Source organism: Taurulus bubalis (assembly GCF_910589615.1).
Source record: "Taurulus bubalis genome assembly, chromosome: 15".
In the NCBI taxonomy this organism is placed as follows: Eukaryota; Metazoa; Chordata; class Actinopteri; order Perciformes; family Cottidae; genus Taurulus; species Taurulus bubalis.
The window spans coordinates 15,176,615-15,203,707 of NC_136603.1; the positions used below are offsets into that span (position 1 = coordinate 15,176,615).

Here is a 27,093-nt window from a genome sequence, read left to right on the forward strand (position 1 = left end):
ATAGGCTGCTCTCCCTTATGTTGGGAAACATGCTCCGCTGCACCAAGGACCGCTACAGGAAAACATTCCTGCCGACAGCAATACGGCTTTACAACAAGTCACCGCTTGCTAGTTCCTCTGTGAATGAAACACTGTAAACACTGTACATGTTCATAGTTACCTACACTTAACACTTAACATATCATATTATATACATTTATTGCATTTTTGCACTCTCCTATTGTTTGTTGTCGTTGTTGTTATTTTTATTTTATTTTTATTTACACCTTAATATGCACATACATACTTGCACTCTTGCACTTCTACTGTTTAAGTTTAAGTTAATTTAATTCCCAAATTAATACTCTGTTATTCTTTCTTTCATACAGCTATTTTATTGTTGTTGTTATTTTTATCTTTATTCTATTAGTATTATTATTGCATATATCTTTCATCCCTGTTGTTTTTATATCTTATCTTATTTTCTGTGTAAATGGCTGCTACGCGACACAAAATTTCCCCTTGGGGATTAATAAAGTATATATTCATTCATTCATTCATGTGAACACACCACTTTGTCACGTCACATGCATCTTGGATGACACTGCGTATGTTGCTCTCTTCCAAACTAATTTTAGGTTAAATTAGCATGTTTGGTTCAGCTGCTAGGTTGACGTGCTTGCTAGTAGACTTTGATATTTCCCTTTAAGTGCCAACAGTTTAGTTATCGCAGCAACATGCTAAATTCAGTTGGCCATTGTTTCACACTGTAAGTTTTGTTTTGTGTCTCCCACTGTATAGCACAAAACTAAGTTAATAACGTGTCTCCTTCTTTCACACAATGTCCTGCATGCAGGTAAAACAGGGAGTCAAACAAAGGTAATGGAATAAGTCAGACGATATGGAAAAATAGATGAAAGATCTGACCCGAATTATATGATGAGGCAATTATTAACAACAGAATACTACACCCGACCCCGATAATTAGGCCGGAGATCAATGATCGACTTTGTAGTCGTATCATCTGATCTGCGGCCGTATGTCTTGGACACTCGGGTGAAGAGAGGAGCAGAGCTGTCAACTGATCACCACCTGGTGGTGAGTTGGATCAGATGGCGGGGGAGTCGGCTAGAAAGACCTGGCAAGCCCAAACGTGTAGTGAGGGTGAACTGGGAACGTCTGGCGGAGGATCCTGTCCGGGAGGTCTTCAACTCCCACCTCCGGAAGAACTTCTCACAAATCCCGAGGGAGGCTGGGGACATGGAACCCGAGTGGACCATGTTCAAAGCCTCTATTGTGGACGCGGCTGCTCGGAGCTGTGGCCAGAAGGTCATCGGTGCCTGTCGTGGCGGCAACCCGAGAACCCGGTGGTGGACACCGGGGGTGAGGGAAGCCGTCAAACTGAAGAAGGAGGCCTTTCGGGCCTGGCTGGCCCAGGGGTCTCCTGAAGCAGCTGACGGGTACCGGCAGGCCAGAAGGGCTGCAGCTGCGATGGTCGCGGATGCTAAAACTCGGGCATGGGAGGAGTTCGGGGAGGCCATGGAGAAGGACTTTCGGTTGGCCTCAAGGAAGTTCTGGCAAACCATCCGACGGCTCAGGAAGGGAAAGCAGGGCCTACCCCAGGCTGTTCTCAGCAGGGGGGGGGGGAACTGCTGACCCGGACTGGGGACATCGTCGGGCGGTGGAAAGAGCACTTTGAGGAACTCCTAAACCCGGCTAACATGTCCCCCGGAGAGGGGGCAGCGCCGGAAGACTTTGGGGTGGTTTCTCCCATATCCCTGGCAGAGGTCGCTAAGGTAGTCAAAAAGCTCCTTGGTGGCAAGGCGCCAGGGGTGGATGAGATCCGCCCTGAGATGCTGAAAGCGCTGGACATTGTTGGGCTGTCTTGGTTGACACGCCTTTTCAGTGTCGCATGGGGGTCGGGAACAGTGCCCATGGACTGGCAGACCGGGGTGGTGGTTCCCATCTACAAGAAGGGGGACCGGAGAGTGTGCTCAAACTATCGTGGCATCACACTGCTCAGCCTCCCGGGAAAAGCTTATGCCAGGGTGCTGGAAGGGAGGCTCCGACCGCTTGTCGAACCTCAGATTCAAGACGAGCAGTGCGGATTCCGTCCCGGTCGTGGAACAGTGGACCAGCTCTTTACCCTTGCAAGACTACTGGAGGGGTCCTGGGAGTTTGCCCAACCAGTCTACATGTGCTTTGTGGACTTGGAGAAGGCTTTCGACCGGGTCCCTCGGGGGGTTTTGTGGGGGGTGCTGCGGGAGTATGGGGTGCCGGACCTGTTGGCACGGGCTATCCGGTCTTTGTACGCCTGCAGTAGGAGCTGTGTTCGTATCCTCGGTAGTAAGTCAGACGCGTTCCCGGTGGGTGTTGGCCTCCGCCAGGGCTGCCCTTTATCACCGGTCCTGTTCGTGACTTTCATGGACAGGATATCTAGGCGCAGCCAGGGGGCGGAGAGGATCCGGTTCGGGAGTCTCGGGATCGCCTCTCTGCTGTTCGCGGATGATGTGGTCCTGTTTGCCTCCTCGGATTGTGACCTCCAGCATTCACTGGGGCGTTTTGCAGCCGAGTGTGAAGCGGCAGGGATGAGAGTTAGCGCCTCCAAATCTGAGGCCATGGTGCTCTGCCGGAAACCGGTGGATTGCTCCCTCCAGGTGGGGACAAACTGCCTACCCCAAGCGAAGGAGTTCAAGTATCTCGGGGTCTTGTTCACGAGTGAGGGTAAGGTGGAGCGGGAGATCGACAGACGGATCGGTGCGGCTGCAGCAATAAAACAGGCGCTGTACCGGTCCGTCCTGGTGAAGAGGGAGCTGAGCCGGAAGGCGAAGCTCTCTATTTACTGGTCGGTCTATGTTCCAACCCTCACCTATGGTCACGAACTCTGGGTCGTGACCGAAAGAACGAGATCTCGAATACAAGCGGCCGAAATGAGCTTCCTCCGCAGGGTGGCCGGGCTCACCCTTAGAGATAGGGTAAGGAGCTCGGACATCAGGAGGGAGCTTGGAGTCGAGTCGCTGCTCCTTCGTGTCGAAAGGAGTCAGCTGAGGTGGTTCGGGCATCTAGTCAGGATGCCTCCTGGACGCCTCCCATTAGAGGTTTTCCAGGCACGTCCAACTGGTAGGAGACCCCGGGGAAGACCGAGGACACGCTGGAGGGATTATATCTCCCGGCTGGCCTTGGAACGCCTCGGGATCCCCCAGAATGAGCTGGAAAGTGTTGCGGGTGAGAGGGAAGCCTGGGTCGGCCTGCTGAACCTGCTGCCACCGCGACCCGACCCCGGATAAGCGGCTGATAATGGATGGATGGATGGAATACTACATTCAGCCTGTTTTTCACTGCTTGTTATTCAATATCAATGCAGGTGGGATGAAAAGCACACACACTCACTTTAATACACACACTGATACAAAAAGCTCCAGGATGTAAAATAATCACAGCATTTATTTAAACAGGTACACTTCCTCAGTGGGGGTGAAGTTATATATAATTTATGGCTTGCGGTGGGAAAAAATTCACTCATCCTCTCCTTTCTATTCAAAATTCAGTGTTCACTGCCTCAGACTGCCTTTCCTAATCACTCTTAAATTACTCCTCGCTGGAGCATGTACACACATGTTGGTTTGTAGTTGGTATAATAATACTTAAATCCTATGGACATTAATATTTCAGTTCATGGGTGAAAAGGGGCTTCCTACAGGATTTAGATGTAGAATCATTGCTGGATAGGGACTCAGGCTTGAAATGTGCTGTTGATCAACCACGTAACAGCTTATACAAACATGATATCGCACAAAAATAAACAATTAACAAAAAAAGCACGAACCTGAACCTGATTAAAAATAATTGTATATCCTTTTGTGTGGTAAACGGGTCCTTGGCAATTCAAATCTGTGATGTATCACTTTATTATAGCATTTGAATGCATCTGTTTAAAACAGAAGCTAAAGCAAAATGTCACAGCAGGAATATGTCTTGATTATATTTAGGCAACAATTTAATGTTTTGGTGTTTTGTTTTGTCAGTAATACAATACATAACTCATTTTTAACTCACGAAAACTTTCCCAAAGAATTCCTATTTAGCTTGATTATTATTTTCGCTAGTATTGCCCATACAAAGCCATAACATACTGGGATCTCAATATGTACATAATAATTAAAATAAAGTAAATGTGCTGATGAAACTTTATTCTATCTAGAAAACAACAATACAATTAGTAAACAAGACACCGAGGTGTCATTTTATTTTATTTTGTCATTTCTAATGACATAATAGATGGATCTTTTTTGATTAATAAAATAAAAATGATCTTATTATGCCCAAATTGAATGGAAATCTAATCTTGCACGATGTCTGCTGGTTGATTAAACATAAATATGTTTACTTTACCCATAAAGATGTTCTAAGAGTGTTCCTCTGACTGCATTGTGTTAGAGTTAGTCTGCCCCCCAGTGGCCAAAAACATACTAATGCAGCTTTCACTCACTCGTGAAACCAACAAGACATGGGTAACTATGATGTAACAAACTTTAAACAAAAGATACCTGCATGATATTATTTAGGACTTATAATAGAAACTAAGGGACTACTGGAGGCATGTGACACTATCTGAAATCCTCTTCATCAGGATGAACGATAAAGAGAATACAGAGGAGGTCTGAGGAACATATTACTGATCGAAACGTCACTTTAAAAAGATAAAATGAAGTCTTATTTGGCAGACCTCACACACACACACACACACACACACACACGCACACACACACACACGCACACGCACACACACACACGCACACACACACACACGCACACACACTCTCCTCGGTCCCTCCCCCTCCTCTGGTCTCGTATAAACGTCGTCGGAAGACTCCAGACGTTTTCATTGGCCGCGGCTGTGAGCGAGGAGGAGGAGAGACTGACGGACTCGCACGAATTCCTCAGCGCTCCTCAAATTTCTTGTAAGCACACGGACCTCCTGCTCGCCTCCGCCCCGACAAACATCCAGACCAGTTCCTCTCCTCCTCCTCCTCCCAGCACATATCCGAGCCGAGCTGCTTTTAAAAACAAATGGTAACGTATTACATCCAAAAGTAGAATTGTCCTCAAGTGTCCTACCGATGTGTGGAGACGGATGGAAATGTTAAAGTCTTACTTTTTCTTTTCTCGTGTCCAGATGTTGCGAAGTGTCGCTGTGCTCCTTCTGCTGGCCCTGGCTGCCTCTAACGCGGAGGTAAGTTGAGCTCAAACGGCGTTATATTGTACTCTTAGACCATTTCTTCATAGGGTTCACGTGGTTACCAAATGCTGACTTACATCTGTATTAAACGCTTTTCCGCACGAAACTGTCCCTCTGGAGTACCATGAGCTCATCAGCTTTGTTCACAAAGCCAGACGAGCGAGAAAACATCTGGAAAAGGGTCTGAGTCACTCTCTTATCCGACACAACACGGCACTGTGGTGGAAACCTGGCATCTGCAGTTATAGTATTTATCTTATTACAGATAACCAATTATGCCGTTATTATAGCCACTCGTGCGCAATGATGAGCTACATTGTGGAGAGAAACAGGCTCACCGTTAAACTAAATTGCCAATGGGACAGTTTCTTTCAATAGGGACATCATTCTTAATCCTGAAAATGATTGTGCATGTAGGGCAGTTTAAGTAAATGAGTATTTTCTGGCTGAACAAACGCTCACATTTTGCATTCTGTTGGACCATACACAGAAAAATACTCCTAGTCTCATTTCTTTTTGTGTGTGTGTGTGGTGTTTGTCAGTTCACACAGCAAAAGCCGCCTTAATAGGGCAGAAGAGTGACAGACAGCTGTGAAAATAAAAGAAGGGAGGGCTAGTGTCTGTGTATGTCTTACAAGCCCTGCTCGCCTTGGGGTTTGATGGCCCTCATCATCAATATTGTAGGATGCTTTGGTGCTAAACGCTTCGCTGGCCGGCAGCTGCTCTAATGGCACACAAACACCGTGTTTGGGTGGCCAGTGAGGGGGGCATGTGTGTTTGTCTGTGTACACTCTGGGCTTGTGAGTGTGCTCAAGAGTTGTGAGAATACTCACCTTATGGGTCTCACACTGCAGCGCCAAGGAGTCCCACCTCTGAGTAAAAACAGATATAATGTGCTGTGAGATTAGCTGGCCTGATTGCGCAGAGGGATGTACATGTACACCTCGATCTTTAACTCTCGGTGAGAGATTTGATGAGCGCTTCCCTCAAAATATCAAACTATTATGTGAAGAAATAGAAACACACACGCACATAGACACACACCAGGTGGTGGTTAATAACCTCACCGGACACAGCTGTTGAACACCTGGCTTTGTGTTGACTCCTTTGTTGACCTGCACAACCGTTGCATGCTGAGGAAACAAACAGGGGGGGGAAGCTGCAGCCTAAGAGGATAGCTTTCTCAAGCCGCTTTGCCAAATGTGAGACGCAAGATAAACCAATTGTCCGCTGCCTAGTCTGTCTTTATAGCGCCACGCAGATGGGCATTAGTGTCACAACAGCCAAGACATCACTCATAGCCTGACATGCGGGCCCTGCCCCCCTCCCCTCCCCCTGACCTTCCACTGCTTACCCTACCTTTACTCTCCGGCTGGAAAATGTGCCAATGTGTGCGCCTTTATTGGATTCACAGACGTGATCTGTGAGGTATGTCATGGGGAAGACGGAGCACACAGCGGACGCTGTAGAGTATACCCAGCAAGTTAATGGGGGAGGCATTAGAAAGGCATCTATTCTCCAAAGGTAATTACCCTGATAATATATGGCCTGTTGACTATCCGTGGGAAGGGCCTGGACCGGCATTCCAGTGTGTCGTCTAAAGGAGGTCAAAAAGTCGGAGCAAAGCTGTATCTGATGAGCCTGCAGGGTGTGTATTAAGGTTATGTACAGATGAGGGGATGCATGTTCGATTCACTGCATTAAAGAGCAGGTAAGACTGATGAAAACAGGATTCCTTGTGTGTGAACTGATGTGTCTATTGTATTACAAGGTATTACAAGGTATTAAACCCGGACACTAACTCTTGATTCATTACGAAGGAGAATGTCCGTGTGTCTCCTGAGGTGAGAAATTGCAGCGTTTGATGACAAGCAGCTTAGAGATGCAGTGCGGTCGGAGTTGGGGTTGGGACTGTGTGTGTGTGTGTGTGTGTGTGTGTGTGTGTGTGTGTGTGTGTGTGCGTGTGCATTTGTTTGCGGGCAGGCAGGAATCGAGATATGCATCTTGTGAATAAAATGTTGATGTTTTACTCACACACAACTGGGAGGCTGATATGCAAAGGAGGTCGAGATGCAGGCGCAGGGAAAGTCTTAAGAGTTTGCAGCCTTAGGGGACAAGTGAGCACACACAAGCATAAAAACCGAGGGGATTGTTTATATTCCTGCGTTTATGGCATGCAGTGTTATTGTTTTATCCTCCATTATCCGCTGTGGCAGGGTGCAATGACACAGTGGTTAATTTAGTTATCTGCAGCGGCACTAGATGCTGAAAAACATACACGTCAAGAGGAAGGCAGCCCAACAAGGCAGCCGGACACGGTCTTCTCTCTTAGACGGTACAAGAGTTGAGAGGATTACGATGACAAGTTGAAGAAAAGTTGTTGAGGCCCTGGATCTGTAGCTGATTGAGCCACAGCCTCACTTGCACCTCGCCATGTTGCCATGTTGATGCCTGTTCTCCCTCACTCAAGGTGGGCTATAAATATCTGCCCAGGTGGAGGGAACATGAGCATGAGGGGACGCTGTGTCCTCTGTCTGTATCAGCCTGCTCTAATTACTGTAGCCCAACATCCAGTCATGGATCCTGCGCAGGGATTGTTGGGGGCGGTGAGGTAGAGTGATGTAAAGCAGAAAGGAGATGGAGCCACAGTCATGCAATTATAGCAGGGGAGATTGGGGGTGAGGAAAGACTTGTGCAGTGAGACAAAAAGAGGGGGGTGTACTGTGTTTCATGTCCCTGCAGTGTTTTCTTCACTCTTGGCTTGGCTTAAAAGGAGTCCTCATTTAGCTTACCAGCTGTACTGGTGTCTTATCATTACCGGCACTCTGCACTCAGAGGCACTACACACATAAATTAACACACACTCAAATGACAAAGAGCAGAATGAAAGTCTACTCAAGGGGTTTGTGAGTGAGACGCAATGAATATGTAACATACTATCTGTATACATACTTAAAGTTGAAGTACATATAGGTGGCAAAGCTTAAATCATTATGTCACTCAGGTGGAAAGAGGACTCCTGAATGCAGGGTTTTTTCCTCTCTGTTGCTCAAAACACAATAAAATAACATTAGTGTGACGTGTTAAATACTCGACACATCGTATTACTTCAGTTAAAAATTGCCTAAACATCTTACTAATAGGATACAAAACCTCATAGTACACATTTGCTTTCACCAGAGATGGTTCTGTATCCAGCAGCCTGTGTAGAGAATGCACCTTGAGCTCAGGCCCTGCATCTGAAAGGCATTTTGCTTTGTGAAAACGGGGTCACCGCGGGATAAGTGATTAACTGGCTGGCATTGTTCTTTCCAAATGTCACGGCTCAATTTTTCTACCATCAACCAGAAAGCTTTGACAACAGCTACAGCTTAAAAGTGGCTCATTTACACAGTTGTAACTGTGGTTTGAAGTTGTTTATATAACAAATGAAATGTTCTTGGAATGCGTTGAGATCTGACATGTGTGCTGGAACAGAGCAGCCATGCAAGGAAAATGTGAGATTGCTCACCAGTTGTGTGTTGCATTACCCAACCATCAATGTTGGCTACAGAACAGGCATTTACAACAAACAACAAAACAACTACATCTGATATACTATGCAATTTTAATAGTTGAGGATATCAGTATCAGTATCAGAGCTGAAACATTAATTAACATTAATTAGTCGAATGAGTCTGTTTTGATAATCGATGCCTTGTTAACCTTCACATTGTGCGTTTTTGCTGCCTTTCAATGTCCTGTTTGAAAGCGGTGGAAGAAGTACCTTAACTGAAGTAAAAATCTCAATACTAAATCGTCTTTTTTTACAAACAAAAAAAAGCCCATTATTTTCCATCTTCAGCCCAAAACTTAAATGTATTCAGTTAACTTTTATGGATGACGAAGAAAAGCAACAAACGGCATTTCTTAAAAAGCTGGAAGCAGGAAATCTTGAGCATTTTTGCTTGAAAAACCTTGAAAGCCAATTCATTTTCTGTCCATCACCTAAGTGATTACCTTACTAATTGTTTTAGCTCTAATTGAGCTGTATTTGTCAAAGTTGAACCAGGCACCATGTTTTATACGAACTATGGCTACAAATTTGATATGAATAGTTGGAGTTTATGAGACCGGTTCTGTGTTCCAGATTAATTTGCATCGATGTATCGCCCCCCCCATTTAAGGTTTAGATCTCAGAACCGATTTTAAATGGCCATGCACACTGACTTACATCCTGCAGTGTGTAAATTGGCCTTTTCCTTCTCCAAACATTTTCCATCCGTTAGCCCCAATACTGGCCTCAAAGAGGGCAGGGAATTTACTCATTCCCTTGGCCTAAGCCTAGCATGGACCCTCCCTGTCTCCTTCCCTTCCTCGCTCCTTTCCTGGCAGTGGAAAAATGGCCAGAACATAGCCGGGGTGGGAGGGAGGGGAGGGGAAGGTGACAAAGTGGATGGAGAGAAAAAGAGAGCAAAAGGATTTGGGGAAAATTAGGAATGTACCAAGAATAAGAGAAACACGGAAGAGAACTGACAAACAAACACAACTGGTGCTTAAGGCAGAAAGAGGTGATATGAGAGAAGGGTTGACGTTTTAATGGATAAAGGTGTGATAGTTCTACTCGGGTCAGGTAGTGGAAAAAAGGAACATTTCTGTCCCAGCAGTGTGACAACAGGGTACTAAGGGGAGGGGAGGCTGGGGGTGGAGCTGTCTTTGTAGCATTTTATGTTCTCCACTGACGTTTTAACTGTTAGCAGATGCCCAGAACATGACTTATTTCCTGCCTTTATTTAGAGTCTCTCTTTCTTTCACATTTTCTGTGTTTTCTGTCTCTCTCCTTTCTTTCCGCCTCTTTCCATGTGTCTTTGTTCCTTAAGTTTCTACTTGTCAATTCTTTCAGGGTGTAGCTGTACATTTCAGCTCTTGAACATCGGGGCCTCTGGGTGTAAAATAAGAGACTGCAGACTGGGGTGACATCATCCTGTCCGTTGGTGCATTCCTTTCACGCTGAATAAGAAACAGGGCGAAGACTAACAGGCCAATCAGTGTAAACTGGTTGTTACCAGATGCCCCTTTGTTGCTGCAGGTTTAATCTGCAGACCTGGCCTCACTAAATGTGTTTGAGACCACCCGTCGAGCTCATACAAAGAGCTAATATCTTTATTAGACACTCAAATTAGTCTTTCCCAAGGACACCGCCAGTTCCTACAGCTCATTGATGTATAAATCCATGAAATACTAAGCATGCATTTCAGCTCAAAGGAACCATGTAGATGTAGGTTGAATGAGTGTTTTTGTATTCCTGATCTCAAGAGACTGTCAAGCAGAGAAGAAATGAGACTGAACCTGATTTGATATGCATGTGCAAAGATGTGTTGAATAGTTTCAAAAGCAAGAAATGTTAGAGATTTGAGAATGGAGGCACTTTAATTATTGAGGGCGAATGCTATAACTTTCTGTAACGATTCAAAAGCAGAGCCGATGGCAGTCTGTTGTGTTTCTCCCCTGTGCAATGGATTTAGCCACATGCTTGTATACACTCAAACAGTTTCATAGCCAGCATACAGTGTAAGAGTAAGAGTGGTCTCCATTCTTTTTTGTGCTCCACTTCTCTTCTTGCAAGGCCTGTGTTGGAGGGAAAGGGAAGTTAGAGAGAGGCGTTCATGTGCAGACGGAGACGAGCTGCTCGGCTTGAGCCCTCCCTGTCCTCTCATCGCTCTTGGCATGAGCCCACATCTCATGGAGCTGACGAGGGTTGGACAGTCTCGGGTTGGAGAGACAACACAGGAGGAGAGCAGGGACATGCTGGAGAGGGGGGCGAGCAGGGGCACCTCTCTGACCTAGATACGGAGGAGATTTTGGCTCAAGACGAACTATGTCGGACCCCGGCTGAGGCCAAACAAAGCCCAGGAATGTGCACCCCCTAACTCCTGATTATGTCTCTCATCTGGGTCCTTCAGCTTCGTTTTTCCACCTCTGTTATTTCACCTCCTTGTAATCAAAACACGTGCCTGTAAGCAGGAGGTTGCATTGTAAGGCTGTTATGGAGAAGTCGCCTTGCTGTGCGGGCATTTGTCCGTCCATCTGTCAGTCCGAGACTTCCTGCTGCGATAATGAAGTACACGATGCAGAGAATGGAATCATTGTAGGAAAGAAACCAACAATATTTCTATACTGTATATATATATATATATATATATATATATATATATATATATATATATATATGTATATCTTATCTTTGCTCCAGACAAGGGAGTGAATAATTGCCACCTAACAAACTATTCCTTTCCTGCTTTCACATGAACATAAAAACGTAAAGTGTTATAAGTGATACGTTTTGCTGAATATAAATGCTAAAACAATATCTAAATGAGACAGATTGATGCCTTCAGCACACAGTTGGAAGCTTTAATGCTTTCCTTGAATTGACTCCCTCATCTGCTCATGTCAGCGTCATTGTTTTCACTTTCTGATGAGTTTTAAAATAGCATTTCTTTGATAAATAACTATGAGTTTGGGGGGGTAAGTAGCATCTTATACATTTTAATTGTTAAACTTTTTTTATTAGTCTGGCAGCATTTTATTTTACCCAGTAGTAAAATGTAAATTGTTATTGTTTATCCAGATTTTCCGGACAGTTAAAAATCGGAAGGAAAATCAGGTCTGAGAATAAAAACTGAGAGCCTTTTTTTAGGGTTAGTGACAAGAATGAATGGAAACCGGATCTCTCATCCATATTCTTGCCCCCTTCTGGGACGATTGTATTTAAATATTTAAAGTTGTCAAATAGCATACTGTTTTATTCATATAACACTCACCAGACCTGAAGGGAAATACATGTTTTGCCAAATGTTTGTCTCTTTTACACTGAGGTTCAAGCTTACAGATACATCTTTTATGAAACTTAATATATTCTGTAACTGTTTAAATTCTGTCATACAGAGGCTGATCAAGCTCAAGCTGAACCACCCTTCACCTTTTGGTTATGCGGTACAATTCAACGGCACCAAAAAGTTCAACCTCCACCGTGAGCATAGCACTGAATCAACATCTCTCTCACACGGACTTGAGAAGAGCTCAATATGAACAGGATTTATTGCTGGGCCCGTTGTATTGGATTGCATTAAATGAAGCTCTGTGGGCCCAATACACCGATCTAGCGGATTAAACTGATCTTGATCGCTGTAGAAAGTCATATTATTGTATAATTCACCAACAGAAAGGTTAAATCCAGTATTCAATGCATTTCATTTTTAAAGTAATTTCCATTATGCTCTTTGTCACTGTAGGCATATTAATGACGGGGTGTTTACAATCCGTATGTCAATGTTTTCTATGTTAATCAGGGGCAGGGTGCATAGTGAGAATGGATTCACAGTGGCTCTAAGTGACACCCACAGGAGAGAGGCATTGATTAATCTGTGGAGCATCACCAAGATACGCACGCATACACACACATATACAGACACATGCACAAAAACACACCGTTATGGGCGGATGGGCTCCATTACTCATGCATTTGTGTATATGGGAAGATGCAGAAAGACATACAGATAGATGTTCTAATGTATTTATCATGTGTCAGTGGGTGGCGATATAGTCTTGCTGCTGTTGTACTGCCTTAGCCCTTGTCAGAAGAGGAAAAGGAAAAGGCTTTTTAATTTTTTAACTGAAGCAAGAATACATTGCCCTTTAACTCCATTCTGTCTCAGCATGGAGCCACTCAACATGTTGCAGGGGAGAGATTTACTGCCGTCTCATTTCTTGTCTCTTCCCCATCTACCGCCTTCTTAATAGTCAGACATTGTGCACATCTTCCTCATCTTCCTCTTACTCTGCTCACCTATTGTCCTCCTCTGACTTCCATCTCGCTCTGCAAAGCCAGTCTCGGATCACTGACATATCTCTTGCAGCCGTAGAAGGGCATGGCACTGAGAATAAGATGACAGGACAGAGAGAATTACAGCAGAGGAGAAATAAAAGTACACTCGACTTGAATTGAAAGGCACCATGCAGAGATAAGATGATATAATTATGCATTTAGTGTTATAGAAATATACTTCCATATTTTAATCTTCTTAAAACCTCTAAATTATTTTAGCCCCCTGACGAAAAGACAAAAACTGAAGAAAATTAAATGGAAGAAAAGAGGCAGGAGTCGAGGAAAATGAGCTGTGAAAATGTGTTTGCAATGCTTGAGGCAGCTTTCTGTATGAACGCCTCTGCTTAATCTGTTATGATTCACCAGCCACTTATCAGAGCTCCGGCTCCTGTGATCGTTTTTAAATGGTTGGGAAAGAAAATGTGCCGTCATTTGTTGGTTGTCATGAAAAATGTATGTCATTTAAGTAGGACACCCACAGCGGGTTTGTTTGTTTTATTTGTGCTGAGTTTGTACATTTTTTATAATATCTGCTCTGATGGTGATTGGGTTAATGAGTGTGTCTACATGCGCTCCCGCATCCGAGTCACTGTGGGGTTTGTGTCGAATACTGGTTATGTTTTTGCATGTATTGCATTCTGCATTCTGAAACCTAAATAAACCCATATCTTGGTTTTGAGACACCTGGATATGCTCGGTGTTACTGTGATAGAAATGGGGTACTGTAGTGTTTGCCACCTGATCCAGTTAGGACTGCTCTCAAAATCCAAACTCTCAATTCTTAAACTAGTAATCTTAAAGTAAGACATTGACATGTTTCATAAATGCAGTGATGCGCTTTCTTGCCAGAGTTAGATAAGAAGATTGATACCACTCATACTAAATATGAAGCACACCAGCAGCCGGTTAGCTTAGTTTAGCTTAGCATAAAGACTAACAACTAAACTTAAATCACTGGCTGTATCTGAAATCCCTCACTACATAGTCCATTATATAGCTACATAATAAACGCTTATGTATCAGCTTGGCCAATTTCTTACACTAGCTCGAAGAATGAGTGTCAAGAATCTGACTATCATGTGTTCAGGTAGATACATTTTCTTTATGGGTCCATGTAAACGGCATAACACGAATAATGATCAAAAACAGGTTAAGTCTCAAAAGCAGGATACTATGTCTATGTAACTGTTCTCAATGATGATGCATGTCTGCACACTCCTGTTTATGGCAACAATGAAAGCCCCATGCAGGCATGATTTATGACCGTCTCCCTTCCCTGGTTTGTTGAAGGTTGGTTGAATGGCATTAGCGTCACTTTGTCCGCTGTTTTGTACAGTGTGTGTCAATCATGAATTCTGAACAACATGCTCCGCTGTGATCTCATTATGAGGCTTGGTTTCATTTGCCTCTTTTGATTGACACCTCTGTGATCTTGCCACAACAGGAGCCTGTACATGCTCTCACCATAGCAACAATCCACTTGAATCAGCTGAAAAAAAAGAGCCTTGTGCCTCTATTCATCAGCTAAATGTCAGGGATCCTCTGCTGTTTCTACTCGGAGAGAGATGGACTGACAGAGCTCTACATTTATACCAGCTTCATCTCAGCATCCCATCCATTATTCATGTTCTCATCTGAGGTTTCTGCAGGTTTCAACAGGCTTCGAGCACATCTGTGTCTAACAAACTGAATTGTCCAACATGCTCAAAGCCACAGGGATTGCTTTGAAGATTTTCTGTGACCTCAACCTTGGCCTGCAAGTGTGTGCGTGTCTTTAAAGGATGCATAGAAATGAACCAAAACCCTACAATCCCTCTCCTCTCACCACTTCGCCGTTAAAGCTGCTACACTGCGATGTTTGCATGTGACTCGCCTCCCGCTCACTGCATCCATCTTGTTATATTCTATCATTAGTGAGATTATGAGAGTTCGGTCTCAAGAATCCGGTCTCAGTTTAACCTACATACCAGACTTTGGACTCACAAACACACTTTTGTGCAGCGACTTGGAAGCCAGCTCACGTGCACTCACACACAGAGGGCCAACTTTCTGTCTCGCTCTTACAGGAAACAGCAGCTTAAGGAGGAGGAGGGGAGTCTAGAGAAACAGGGAGGAGAGGAGATTCTAAAAAGCACGGGAAGGGGCCCAGAGGGAAACGCAGCTCAAACTCCAGATGTGGAAACGCCATGTACACACGCAAACACACACACACTTGTACAAAGACACACAACTAGGGAAAGGAGGACGTAAGGAGAGTCATAAAGCAGCTCTCGGAGCTTCGCTTGGCGTGTTGTAATTGGTTGATTCGTAGCACCAGTGAACTCAAGTCCTCAGGCGATATTCTTCAACAAACAAAGAAACAAAGACAATGAAACAAAGGCAAATGTCAACAAGAGAAAAGGAGACTGACTAAATGCTATGGAAAATATGTTCAACTGGCACTGAAACAATTGAAACATTCAATTTTTGTGTTTGTTTTGAGCCAACAGGTTGTAGTTCTGTTGGCCTGTATGCTTCACATTCTGTCTTCGGTCTTTGTTTCCCTACCACTCACACAGAAGACTGTTGTCAACAGCCTAGCTGTTTTAATTAGCAGCATTGCCTGGTGTGATCTACGCTAAAGACATCAGCTTTTCTCAGTGCGGTCACCGTCTGGCCATCGTTGGCATGGCAACCACTGGCAAACATAACTGGGTCTTGAGAGACCAAAATGAACCAAAAGGGACCAAAAGAGACACTAAAACATGAACAGGGATAAGGCAGTTACCAGGAAGTATAACAATCTAAATGTGTTAATTTAACAATAGAAATGTTTTGATTTTAAAATCTGCATTTTCATCCAGATCCTAATCAAAATACATAATAACAGGTCATCCTGCCGATTGAGAGATTGCAGCCATATTTTTTCAGGATATCTGAATCATGCTGCTCAGGAATATTAGGACTAAATGTGTTTCAAGTAAATCAAAAGCATGCCCACAAAGTTATTATGGCCATTTGATCATGGTCATAATTTCCGGTAGCATCACCGAGGAAATACCATCAGACTTTGTAGGATGGCTCAGAGTGTGCAAGCGTGTTTTACATTTGTCTGGAATTAAACAATGTGTCCAAGAAACAGTGGAATATATTGAGGGAGAATATGCATTGATAGATATTTGTTCGACAATTGTTTTTAAATTTCATAATTCAGGAATTATTCGAGAATTGTTCCTTATAAATGGCAACAACAAACGAGGTGTCCTTTGCTAACTCTCCACGAAATGTCTTTGAAGCTTGTAGAGTAATTATTTTTTATATTTTGCTGACGGAAAGACCAGAAAAAAAGGAAACTTTTATTTAACATTTTGACTTCATTATGGATGTCATCAGGGGAGGGATTCTGCACTGTCTCCCAAAATCTGTGACAGAGGAGCAACTTTGATTAAACGTGGTTTAATATGAAAGTATAATATTTAGGATTTGAATCCAATTGCAAATGAAATGGGTATGTCACAGTAATAAGACAACACTGCCTCCCTGTGGGGGGAATCTGTAGAAATCAATGTTATTGCTGAAGTGCAAACAATGTGATTTTTTTTCTTTCAGGAGCTGCAGAGCAAAAGCAAAGTGTGTGCCAACGTGTTCTGTGGGGCCGGCAGAGAGTGTACTGTTACAGAGAAAGGGGAGCCCAGCTGTCTGTGTATAGAGGTGAGTGTTGGGCGAGTGGCTAAGATACCAAGGGACATTACTTCCATACGAGAAAAGAAAAGAGTGTGAATGTAGAGCATTATAAAGACACTGAATTGAGAATACATTGTTCTGCCCCTCTCTTTCTAGAGCTGTAAGCCCCACAAGAGGTCGGTGTGTGGCAGCAATGCTAAGACTTACAGGAATCACTGTGAGCTCCACAGGGATGCTTGTCTGACTGGCTTGAAGATCCAGGTGGCCCACGATGGACACTGCCACGGTACGAGCAGCAGCAGCACAAGGCACCATAACACAAGCTGTGTCTCACCACTGGAGCTGCTGAGGAGCTCCCCATTGCATTACACTATTACTACTATTGTAGATGTTACAATTTATTTTTTTAAGCACTGTAGCAACTTACCAGATTGAAAGCTCTCTCTTAGCCTCTGTAGTAGTATTGTCAGCTGTTGTTCCCAGGGTCACTTTTACAATTCCAGTTACAATTACACCCCCAAGTGTGGTTAAGACCATAATCATGCCATGGATATAGTTAATAGAACTAATAAAAAACTAATAAATAACTGTTCTTATCAAGGGATATAGTGTTCTTATAATCAGGAATGCTTTTTCTAAAGGAGGAGCCAACTCTGGATAAAAGATGCGAAGGGGCCCTCGTGGAAACCATATTCCTGTAATTGTACATAGATACTTTAAACATGGTTTTTACCATTGAAACACTTTGGCAGGGCGAGGTCGTGGTTAAAAATCTCCCTGACCCTCTTTTGGTGATGCTGCAGCAACACTTTATTGGTTAGCATTTATGAGAGTTGCTGAGTAGTAGATCAACATTTTGTTCTCCTGATGATCCGCTGCTACAAGCAATGCCAGTGCTCTCTTTGTTCACTGCACTGCATAGAACTCAATGAAGTACCTTTTCTGTCAGATGATATGAGACCAGGATCTGTGACACTAAAAACAAAGGTGACATAATTAATCTAGTGTAGGTAATTTGGCGCTTTAAATGGGATGGAATTTGGCTCAGCTGTCAGATATGCTGATAATGCTGACTTATAGTTAATCAAACTAACTGATATGGGAGTTGAGCAGGTTGATCGTCAACCATGGAAGGTCACCCATATGTTACTACATACGCCTTGCCTTGACTTATCTATTAATGCATCTAATATAAGCATCTTATCTCGAGTGAACTTTCACTGCTCACGCTTGGCGATGTCGCACTGGGGCTGTGTCCAGGCGAAGCTGAACATTGATCAGCGCTGTGGCAGGACAGATATTAAGGGAAAGAAGTTATGTCACACTCTCCTCTTTGCAGACCTTTGGCCAAGTGCTCAGTGGCAGTTTATCTCCAATCATCTGAACAAATTAATGCTGTTCAATTGATTTTTTATTTGTGATAAAATGTACATGTGATATTCTTTCTCTCCTGTTTAATAACCTTTAGAGAAGAAAACAGAACAGTCAGCTGACAGCCCAGGTGAGTTTTTGTGTGTGTTTGATATATATATATATATATGTATATATGTATGTGACTGTATTTTATGATTTTTATGGTCTGAGGTAAAGGACATAGAAATACTAACATATGCCCAAAAGGACAGGGATCAATTGTGATATAGCTTCCAAGATCATTTTACCCTTTGGATTATTTATGAATGTTGACCTATATAAATGCTTTCACCACTGCAGTGGTTTGCTATGCTGCTGACCGTAATGAGCTGAGGGGTCGTGTGATCCAGTGGCTGCAGACTGAGGTTGTCCCAGACGGCTGGTTTGTTAAGGGATCCAACTTCTCTGACATCCTGCTCAAGTACTTTAAGGTTGGCTTCTTTTCTCTGAAAGAACTGAATGGATCTCGTTTCACTTAGTGCACTTGCTGGTAGACATTCTTTTTTCAGAGTACCCTAGTCTGATCATCATACTATATTGCATATTTCATGCTCCAAAACCCTGGTAGGCTCTTGGTATATTTTGTAGCAGTGATGGCCAATTTATTGATAGCCTAGACTGACATGTCTATCAGAAACACAAATGAGGATTTTTTCCCAGTTCACACATGACACAGATTGATCACATTAAAGAGAGACCCCTGAAGATATAAAGTTTGTATCAGGAAGTCTTATTGTTCAGAAGAGTTAATTGTACCTCTAACATTTCTCTATGATTCTGCAGTCATACGACAATGGAGATTCTCAGCTGGACTCCTCAGAGCTGCTCAAATTCATCCAGCAAAATGATTCGGTTGTGGAGTTGCAGTCCTACGCTGACCAGGAGAGCAACAAGCTGCTCAGGTCAGCGTGTTTATCAGTTTGCATGTTTACATGAATGTGTCGGAGGACAGGATGGAGGAAAAATAGCTACCCTTTGCATTTTCCTCTGTGGCAATGCTTACACGAACAGATCGATATCTGTGTGCTGCTGTGCTATTTTAAGCTACGGAGCAGAAGTCGTTGACTGTATCTAGCCAGTGCAAACTTTACTGAAGGCCTCTTGTGGGAGTCTAGACTGGCAACAACACCTGTGCTCTGTGGGATAAAACACTTATTAATTATCATTTCTTCTGTTTGCTTATTTCCTCTGCAATGTTCTGTTGCCACGCTGGGGTGATGATGTTTATTAAGTGTTTATCTGTGCTTCCCAGGAGCCTGTGCGTTGATGCCCTCATTGAGCTCTCTGATGAGAACGCTGACTGGAAGCTGAGCTTTGATGAGTTCCTCAACTGCCTGAAGCCTGGCTTCAATCCACCAGAGAAGAGTGAGCATAAAGCGACAGTTTGTCTACTTTGACATAATGTAAAATAAAGTTACACTCCAGCAGATATTGTGTGTGTATGGATGCATTGACATAAACTCAATCAGGCAGTCCAGACACCCAGCACACTGTGGAAATGAGCCTCAGATTGCATTTCAGAATAGTTCACGATACAGTCAGAGAGTCAGATAGTCACGGCAGTCGGCTCAGTCATGTGATACCAATATATCTGGGATAAAGTTCACAGGAAGCAGAGTGCCAGAAATAAGAAAAACAAACATTTACAACGAAGCACTGAACCCTGGAGCTTCACCAGACTCAAGGACAGACACACATATTTGTGGGTTTGTATTTAGAAATTCCAGGTTCACCACAAGGTTCTTGGATTATGGAAATTGTGACGTTCAAGCCTGAAAGAAAATGATACACATCTTAAATGTTTTGGAAATGTCTTGAATTTATTTAAATCTCTGACACATGCTTTTGGCTGAGTTTAGAACCAGCGTATTTTCCAGTGGTTCCCAATAAGGCAAGAGAGTATGAGGCCACATGTGGTTCACAGCTTTTTTGTAGTGACCCCTCTGAGCACTTGCCAGCACTTTTCTGCCAGAAAACACAACATGGACACTCTGCTGAAGTTGCTTGACACGGGCAGATTAGCTGACTTTTGATAAGTAAGCTCAAACTTGCCAAAGGCATGTACAATGAAGCATTTTGAAATGCTGACAAGCCTTGGTCATGGAAATTTATTTCAGTTTAATGCTGTTTCTCTTATCTTCCTTTTACAGTCTATTATCTGTGGTTTTGGCTGAATAGTTTTCCCTCTGTCTTTCTGCAGAATGTGCCTTGGAGGACGAGACATATGAGGATGGAGCAGAGACCCAGGTAGAGTGTAACCGCTGTGTTTGTGCATGCGGCAACTGGGTCTGCACTGCCATGACCTGCACCGGTGAGTTGAAATACTAGACATTATCTTTAATGCAATTTGTTCTTTTTTCTAGTCTCTAGACATTAAGACAAAGGCCCCATGGCCATTTTTGACTATTTTGTTATCTGTCCAGACAAAACGGCAGCTGTGGATGAGACAGCAGATGCTGGGGCTGAGATGACTGAGGAGGAGTGGAACCTCCGTGTGGCTGAGCTCAACAAGCACCAGGTCTGTCTTTGCAATCTGAAAACACCTGTGAACAAGCAACACATGTAATGCACTTATATTAACATCAACATAAATCATTATCAGAAATACATCCCAGAAATGCACTACAGAACAGGACAAATCACCTGGACAACTTTCAAAATGTATCTCAAAGCTCCTGCTCACTGCCCTCTGCTCATAACGTTCCATCTGGTTATAAAGTCCCTGAAATAACATTGACATGAGCCAACTGTCGGCTTTTAGATTCCTTCGGGATATAACCGTCATTACTTGCAATGTATTTCTGGACAAAGAGCATTTGAGTCAAACTGCTCAACCAGCACAAAACAATGCACAGAGGAATTGAGGGGGTGTACATTTTTATGTGTACCAACCGAACATATCTCAGTGAGCTATGAACAGCCTTATGACTCCTGGCTTGAAAAGGGAAACAGTAAATCAAAAGCTGGGAACTAAATACACGTTTTCTAAATTAGGTCAATAAAACTAGGGAATGGCTTTGAATATGAAATAGAAGGCAGATTGCAGGAAACAATTATCACCAACATTTTCCTTTTGATTATAGATTGGAGAAGGGTTTGTGTAGATGATTCAGAATCGTCAAGTTATATAGTCAAGTATTCCTTTTTTCGCAGTCGTAAAGGGGAACTTCACACAATAAAGTCTCTTTACAGGTCTTGGAGAGTAACCTACCACTGATTATGTGAAAAGACGTCCTCTCTGGCCCGCTCCTAATTTCTGCTTATGGCCAGCAACCCGAGGCTAGGTTAGCCACAACTAGCTTATCACACCTGACTCTCAGACTGTTGAACTGTCCATTGTGTGTCCTCATTTTATTTGAGTGTAATGCTAAATGTGTGATGTACAAAATAATTAATTGCATAGCTTATTCTGAGAAAGAACAATGATAGAAACCCTTGGCTCCAGAAATGCCTAAAAAAATAACTTGGTATTAGAACACAATGTAATAATGCTGTCAGTGTTAAAGAAACAACAAAAATGAAGTTCTGGAACCCCCCCAGACAACAAATAAAGATGCTGGCCATTCTAGTCCCTCTATGGACAAAGAACAATAATCTAGAACCTCTCCACTCCAAGAGTGAAGCTCTAGAACCGAGTTCTAAAACCTGTCGTGATAAGCTACACCTTTCTGGAACCTCTACATTCGCAATATTTGTGTGGCATGTCTACTCTTGTGTGTATGTGCTTGCTTGCATGTGTGAAAGAGAGCATGAGGTTCACAAGGTATGACTAGGGCTCTGGCTTGAGGCCATGGCTGAGTCAGCAAGGTCATGTACTCTGTACTCCAGAAGGGCAGCTTATAATGCCATTGTAAACAAAATGTGGCTCTGTGGGTACAAGTTTGGTGCGACCAGGTGTACGCTAAAATCAGTCATAGGGACCTTGCTTCTTCTAGTCTATGAAGTATTCAAGGGTTATGCAATCTTCCAAAACAAACAAAAATATTCTAGATGCAAGCAGATGTCTTTTGGTCATTTTACTTCCTTTGAATATGTGGCTCTCAATTCCACGCAAGTTTTATTCCTCAACATTTACAGACCACCTAAATACTGTGCAACCTTCTTTGATGAGTTTACTGAACTGCTGTCTATAATCTGTATTGATTTTGATTGTGTTGTCATTGTTGGTGATTTTAATATCCATGTTGATAATCCCCAGGACAGAGGGTCTATAGAGCTATGTGGTGTCCTTGATAACTATGATCTGACTCAGCATGTAACAGGTCCCACCCACAATAAGGGGCACACTCTAGACCTAATCATCACCAAAGGTCTGGACATTTCCAAGGTTGCTGTGACGGATGTTGCACTCTCTGATCATTCCTGTGTTTTCTTTGAGAGTGCAATCTCCCTGCACACAAATGTCCAAACCAAGGTTGTGACAAAGCGTTACATCACTGAAAACACCAGTGAACTATTTATTCAGAAGTTCTGCTCCACACCAGGCCTCTCTTGCATCTCAGTTAATGAGCTTGTGGATGGCTTCAATTCTAAAGTTAAAAATGTTATTAATGCCATTGCACCCACTAAGGTGAAGGTTGTCTCGGGTAAGAAAAGATCCCCTTGGAGAAATGCCACACTGGTCAGAATAGAGAAAAGAGAGTGTCGGAAAGCTGAACGCAGGTGGCGAAAAACTAATCTCCAGGTTCACTGTGGTATCTATAAAGAGAGACTTCACAATTATAATTTGGAACTTAGAAATGCAAGACAGGCCTTCTTCTTTGACATCATAACCAAAAACAAAAACAATACACGCGCCTTATTTGCTACCGTGGACAGGCTACCAAACCCTCTGGTGTCGGTAACGGCTACGCTCCAATCCACCTGAGCATGCAATCAATTTGCCTCCTATTTTGCTGATAAAATTCAGAGAATTAGACAAGCAGTCAGTGGCTCCACACCAACCACAGGATATGTGTTGTCCCCATCTTTAAATAACATCCATTCAAATATCATGACACAATTTCACTCAATTAACCAAAGAAGCCTAGAAGACATTATACAACATCTGAACACATCCTCCTGCTGCTTGGATATTCTACCAACACACTTTTTCAAAAATATTTCACACTGCATGACCGCTGATCTTTTACAAATTGTAAACACATCCCTTCTCTCAGGTGTCTTCCCACAAGCCCTAAAAACTGCAGTTATTAAACCACTTCTAAAGAAGGCTAGTTTAGACCCCGAAATAATGAAAAACTATAGACCAATATCAAACCTCCCATTCTTAAGTAAAATAATGGAAAAAGCGGTTTTTCAACAGCTGAACAACTTCTTGGCCGAAAATAACTGTTTCGATGTCTTCCAGTCCGGCTTTCGTCAGCACCACAGTACTGAAACTGCTCTTGTTAAGGTTTTCAACGACACCCACTTAAACACAGACAGTGGCAGAATCTCAGTCTTAGTATTATTGGATCTCAGTGCTGCATTCGACACGGTTGATCATGACATACTACTAGACAGACTGAAAGTCTGGGTAGGACTCTCTGGCGCAGCACTTAACTGGTTTGAATCCTACTTGAAGGAGCGACAATACTTTGTGTCGGTAGCTAATTACACATCAGAGCTGACTACGATGACATGTGGTGTTCCCCAAGGTTCAATACTGGGGCCTCTTCTGTTCAACATCTACATGCTTCCACTGGCTCAGATTATGAAAAACAACAAAGTGTGTTATCATAATTATGCAGATGACACACAACTCTACATAACTATATCACCAGGGGACTATAGTCCCATACAAGGACTGGCTAAATGCATTGAAGAAATCAATAACTGGATGTGCCAGAATTTTTTTCAATTAAATCAAGATAAAACAGAAGTAATTGTTTTTGGTCCCAAGGACGAACGATTGAAAGTCAGCGCTCAGCTTCAGTCACTATTGTTAAAAACCTCAAAACAAGCCAGAAATCTAGGTGTAGTTATGGATTCAGACCTCAACCTGAACAACCATATCAAGACAATTACAAAATCAGCCTACTACCACCTGAAGAATATATCAAGGGTTAGAGGACTTATGTCTCAACAGGATTTGGAGAAACTTGTCCATGCATTTATCTTCAGTAGACTTGACTACTGTAACAGTGTGTTCACAGGCCTCTGTAAAAAGTCAATCAGAAAGCTGCAGCTCGAGTCCTCACTATGACCAGGAAAGTGGATCACTCCAGTTCTGAGGTCTTTGCACTGGCTCCCTGTCAAACAAAGAATTGACTTTAAAATCCTGCTGCTGGTTTATAAAGCACTGAATGGTTTAGGGCCTAAGTATGTTTGTGATCTGCTGCTACCTTATGAACCATCCCGGCCCCTCAGGTCGTCTGGGACAAGTCTACTTTCTGTTCCAAGAGTCAGAACTAAACATGGAGAAGCAGCGTTCAGCTTTTCTGCTCTATATATCTGGAACAAGGTCCCTGAAAGCTGCAGGTCTGCTGAGACCCTCAGCTCCTTTAAGTCCACATTGAAGACTTTTCTGTTTGCTGCTGCCTTTAATTGAACCAGATTCAATTACTGCATCTCACTACTGCATTTTATTTCTTAAACTGCACTGCAACTTTTATTCAACTTTTATTTTTTATGTTGCTTTTTCTACTTTTATTTTGCTTTTTGACTGTTTTTAAATCTGCATTATGTTTTGATGCTTTTAATGGTTTTATGTGAAGCACTTTGAATCGCCTTGTTGTTGAAATGTGCTATACAAATAAACTTGCCTTGCCTAGATATATGTACTCACATCATTATATATATTCAGCAGTAAATTATACACTCTCACCTGTCTGTCAACTTTTTTAATTGTTTGGAATACAGGAAACAGTTGAGAAGATGAAGAGCAGCACAAAGGAGGCCTAAATAAGGACGCAATAAACGAGAGGACGCACGTCATCACCCTTCCTCCATACTTGATTTACCTTGCGGCCATGTGTGGTTATTCAACTGTCTTTTTTTTACGTTACTCTGCTATGTTAATTATTATACATTTTCTATAATGTTTCAGTGTTTGTGTTGATGTTTGTTAGATTCAGGGGGCTGTCAAAGAGTATCATAGGATTCCCTTGTGTTCAGTACTGTCATATGTCATTGTATTACTGCGCCTCTACACTAGCCCTTGGGCTATTTTTACTACAATCTTTATATTTTTTACAGTTATTATGAAACAAAACCTGTCAAGTTGTCACTGTGTTGGAATATGGAAGTCGTTGTTTGAAAAGGTAGTGAAGTAAAGAGCTAGGAGAATCCACCTGTTGAAATGAGGGAGCTGTCTGAGGACAGATGGCTGACCCTCATGTGTGCCTTATAGGCGCAGTAGCTTGGTTAAAGAAGCTGGGACAAGAGGGTGAAGCTACCAGTGATTTTGATTTTGATGCCATTTAGAACTGCCACAGTAGGCCACTACTTGACCAATGCACTTCTCTTTTTTTCTCTATATAGTTTATTATGCTTTAGTTTAGCACAAGCCTACTTTTTGTTTTTCTTAGTAATAATTTTGCTCCAAAAATAGTTTGCTTCTATGTAAAGTATGTTATCGGCTTGAGCTGGAACTCATCTCGTTCCCATGTTATGCTCAGGCAAGTCTCTCTGGTGCTTTTCGGTGAAACATGTGTCTTACATTTCTCAGACATATATACCACATAGTGGTCCAGCTTTCCGTGTGGAGCAGCACGACTGCATCCAGGAGAGACCTGATATTTGAATATAGCATGATGAAAACTGAAACCAAAGTCTTGATGAAGTTTTTGAATAATGAACTAAATTTTCCAGGTAAAACATTACTCTGGACCCAGCAACAACACGATACCTGTGCTTTCAAAATCACTCTTAATAACAGAAGGACTAGCCTCACTGTCAGCTGAAGTAGTGTAGACGCATCAATAACTGGGTGCATATAAGTTATGTGTGCTTGTGCGTGATTGTGTGTGCATGGTGTTAAAGTGTTATGCTGAGAGTTGGTTTGTTGAATGTGTTAATTTGTTAAAATCCTATTTCTTATTGAGGAGGATTGACAATAAAAATCAGTGCCTTAGACCTGCAAAAAGTACCTTTGCCTAGACGTAGGCTTTAATGCCACGTTGCATTGAAAGAGTGAGTGTGCTTTGCTGAAGTTTAGCAGTAAATTAGTGCTTTGTGACTGTTTCTCTGATGTTTGTCTGTGTGAAAGTTGCATTACTAGGTTCAAGCTAAATCTTTATATTCCACTTAAAGTGCAGTGACTGTAAGGAATATGTATGTACGCCAATAAAGCCCATACACCACAACGCGGCTTTGTCACCTTGTGTGTCTGTGTGTGTGTGTTATCTGCAAAAAAATATTGTCTGTATTTGCCTCTGATCTTAAAATTAGTTTCTCTCACTAATACATCATTCAAGTTAATGTTCTTTTTTCAACTGATGCTTTGGCTCTTTTGCTCAGTTATTTCTGATATTTCTTAATTTGAATGTGCTAAATTCTTTGCATAGTCAATCACTTTGACATTTTGTTTAGAAAAAGTGCTAAACAGATATAGCTATACATACTTAACATATTGGGCTTTACATTGTAAGAGTATAATGCAAAGTTCATTGGAATAATGCAGCTCTTTATACATGGAAACAATGCTGCAGTGTTTAAGCTGGTCCAGGTGGCAGATCACATTTTACCACACACTGTGTAGTCATTTTAACAGTCACACTGCATAATACAAGTATGTTTTATGTTTTGAATGTAAAATCTAAGTCTCCACATTAGCCTTACTAGTAACTACAGCAGTTGGAACAAAACTACAAACACAGCAAACCTTAAGAAAGTCTCACGTACCACACACTAATTCTCCTCATGAAGTATCACGATTAGAACAGAGCTGTAACAGTCATATGGATATATCTGAATGCAGTGGGAGGAACCACATTGTCCTGTAGGTTTG

The 27,093-nt window shown here is 42.6% G+C and overlaps 1 protein-coding gene across 1 annotated transcript; it reads left to right on the plus strand.

The window, feature by feature from the left end:
- Positions 1-4,893: 4,893 nt before the first annotated feature.
- LOC306748132 (follistatin-related protein 1-like) lies at positions 4,894-26,444 on the plus strand. Its single transcript, XM_079231259.1, has 11 exons — positions 4,894-5,052; positions 5,156-5,212; positions 16,674-16,775; positions 16,905-17,034; positions 18,217-18,249; positions 18,462-18,592; positions 18,945-19,063; positions 19,414-19,526; positions 20,362-20,472; positions 20,585-20,679; positions 25,005-26,444. Exons 1-11 carry the CDS (start codon positions 5,050-5,052, stop codon positions 25,044-25,046), a joined length of 936 nt encoding a protein of 311 aa, XP_079087385.1. The 5' UTR covers positions 4,894-5,049; the 3' UTR covers positions 25,047-26,444.
- Positions 26,445-27,093: the final 649 nt, after the last annotated feature.